The 3,055-nt window shown below is 48.2% G+C and overlaps 1 protein-coding gene across 1 annotated transcript; it reads right to left on the bottom strand.

Annotated features, from left to right (window-relative positions):
- Window positions 1-409: 409 nt before the first annotated feature.
- Window positions 410-2,437, bottom strand: LOC144101911 (uncharacterized). The gene is made up of 4 exons (XM_077635131.1): window positions 2,088-2,437; window positions 1,761-2,000; window positions 1,436-1,584; window positions 410-1,251 (listed from the first exon to the last, which is right to left on the bottom strand). The coding sequence occupies exons 1-4, from the start codon at window positions 2,317-2,319 to the stop codon at window positions 1,183-1,185; spliced, it is 690 nt and encodes a 229-aa protein (XP_077491257.1). The 5' UTR covers window positions 2,320-2,437; the 3' UTR covers window positions 410-1,182.
- Window positions 2,438-3,055: the final 618 nt, after the last annotated feature.

Genomic DNA, 3,055 nt, shown 5'->3' with positions numbered 1-3,055 from the left:
TTGTGAGGAAATTCTGGCTGCTGGAAGAAAATTCTTCATTCATGCAATCCTGCCCAAGCTTTTCAGCACCTACTTCACCAGGCAGCATGCTGGTCCAGTGGTAAACTCTCCCAGTGATGTCTACTGTTTTTGCCGTGGACCAGAAACTGGAAAGATGGTTGCTTGCGACAACGCATCCTGCCACTACTAATGGTTCCACTTTTCATGCGTGGCACTCAAGCGAGCACCAAAAACTACACTGTGGTTTTGTCCAGAGTGCAAAGGACCCAAAGGCTAAGCAACCTGTAACACAACTTGGACAGCTGCCTCATGTTTCAACCTTGGAAGTGCGTCTTGAGGCTGGAACACACGTGGCCCATATGGGACACGCTGAAATCTGGCGTTGAGAAATGACAATGCCGTCAGCAGATTCTGAGTTTGCTTTATTCAGACATGCAGGAGCAGGACTCACAATCACTTATCCACTGAGGCCGAAGCCTGCTGTCCAGTGCTTTATTCAGACGTGCTGAAGCAGGATTCACAATCACTCATCCACTGAGGCTGAAGCCTGCTGTCCAGTGGCGTCCTTTGGTGCAGCAACAATTGATGCACACAAGTTAGATAGCACACAACACACAGTTACAATTTTGTCGAGTGGTGCGACTTCATCTCCTGGCCGGCACACAACGTAATCGATTGGCACGACAGACTTCAGAAAAATAAACTTATTCCTAATGAGTCCAATTACTCTTTCCACGTGTATTCGCACGTTTGCGAGCTTTCTTGTGCTCTGCACATCTCCTGCTGAAAGTTGTTTCTTTCCCCTGGTAAACGCTGGCACGTGAAGCTTTGCACAGTAGAAACCAACGCTTTCGCTGATGTTAAAACCCCTGTCTGCGAGTACAACGTCTCCAGGCACCAAGTTGTCCAAAAACCCACAGTGTTCGGTGATATGTTTGTCACTTGCCCTGCCTCCCCAACCTTCGGATATATATGTAACAACACCTTGTGGAGCAATCCCAATCAGGAACTTGGCTGTATTGCTACCTTTATACTGGGACCATGTTTCACATCTTGGAAGATACGATGATGGCCTTTCTATCTTGATTTCGAAGCAATCGATGATGACTGCTACATTCGCACCAAACGAGTCGTAGAATGCCTGTGGCATTGTCTTTTGCAAAGCATCTCGTGTGGGCCAGATTATTTCATCTTTAAGTCTGCAATACGCCACGTGCAGCCACTTGTCGAAAATGCGCGATACTGTAGCCTCTGAAATATTGAACCGAAATGCAAGGTCAGCATTTTGCAGATTTACTTTTAGCTTCATCATGAACAGAACGAATTCTTGAAATTTTGTGAGCTTATTGTTGACATTGTGTGAAATGAAGCTTGCTAGTGCTTCGAACACAGCAAATAAAACAGCAAAGTTTGGCATCGCAGTGTACAGTCGCACCTTTGCTTCACAACTTTTCAGTGAGTCTTCAGTCACCTCGAGCTGCTCTTTCTCTTTCTGCAATGTGTACAGATGTTCATTCAGCACTACAGAATGCTGCTCCAGTGCCTGTATGTCTTGCATGGTCATGTCGGTTTGAACAGCGATTCCTGTACAAAAAAAAAAGTTTATAAGCTCGTAAACTAGAGTGGCAGACAGCGAAACTGCATGCTGGCTAGGCATCACAAGCACTAGGTAAGCGGACCGACGCACCAAAGGCCTTGGAATGCATCGTAAGCAAAAACAAATGACCATGCATTACTATGAAAAAAAAATGCCTACTGACCTGTCTCATTTTCATCGGCGCTGACTTCCTCGGCTTGCGGTGGCTGTGGGGAATCGGGACAGGCACGCGGCGACGCCTCCGATGCCACTGCTGTCGCTTCAACATCGGCCCGTCGCTTGTGAGCGTGTCTTTTTGCTCTGCGATCGTGCCGCGCGAAATCAGCATGCCTGGTCCCGTGGCCGAGACTGAGAGACGGGGCCCAGTCTGGATTTGTCTCGTCGAACAGGTTGGACGGTTCTCCTGCGGACGCAAAGCTGTTTTCAAAGCGTTCCACGTAGTCGTGTTGGCTTTTTTTCTATAAAACGGAGATACATACAGTGGGCTCACCTTTTATGAAATCCACACCGCAGACGCGCACATTGGGGCTTTCGTGGTTGAAATTAGCACGTTTTATGCGTGCTAACCACAAGCTGCGGCGCTTCGCACTCAGAGTCTTGGTTCGCTCGCACTGGTTTTCGATCACTTTCGGCAGAGAGAAAAACCTCGCGCTAGTTGGCCTTTTCTTTCTCCCTGTAACGTCGCTGCGATTGGAGCAGCCCACAACGGCGCAGTTGACCATGCTGAGACTGCAACGCTTACGCACACGCGGAAAACAACACGAGCTGGCACTACCGCGACCACTCCAGTGCGCACGGAGCGGCGGTGGGTCATGAATATGGCGGCCGCGTATCCCAGCATTCCTGTTGATGACGTCGGTGCAAGCCATGTATTGACAGTGGCGTCAAAATGACGACACGATGAGACGTAACCACGTGACGCAACGAGGAATCGGCCAATTACGTCAGGGCGGCGCCCCTAGAGCATTCGAGGGACCGCCTGCTTAATTTTTTGTAATAAGAAATAAGCAACGATGAAAATAACTAATATTTTATTCTGCCAAAACAGTGTGTTTAAAGTTCGAAAATATTAAGAAAAACAAAAAGTGTTCAAAGTTGTGCTATTAAATTGACTAGTGGGTAACTTTCGGTGCCGCGAGGGTATGCTGACGGCAGTAAAGAGGCCGCTTTGCACTAAAGCAGGTATTTCACGCCGTGTTATTGTTTTTTGCGCGGCGTCTGGAATCGAGCTACTGTGCGGTTGTCTAAGTGCGCAGAAAAATTTGAACGAATGCAGTGAAGGCTACGTGCCTACCCAGCAAACTTGCATGAAGTGCTTGGTACGAAATTGACGAAGACTTGTTGAAGTCTGTGTTGTTCGGCTCCTTCGATCGATGACAAAAATGCCAAAAGGTGAGGCGTTGCAGTATGTGACGAGTGGTTGTTTGTTTCTTTCCCCTTGGGAAGCAGAAGACGACG

The sequence above is a fragment of the Amblyomma americanum genome, chromosome 8 (assembly GCF_052857255.1).
Source record: "Amblyomma americanum isolate KBUSLIRL-KWMA chromosome 8, ASM5285725v1, whole genome shotgun sequence".
Classification (NCBI taxonomy): domain Eukaryota; kingdom Metazoa; phylum Arthropoda; class Arachnida; order Ixodida; family Ixodidae; genus Amblyomma; species Amblyomma americanum.
Note: the sequence above shows the minus strand (reverse complement) of the source record. Positions and strands in the feature narration are given on the sequence as shown.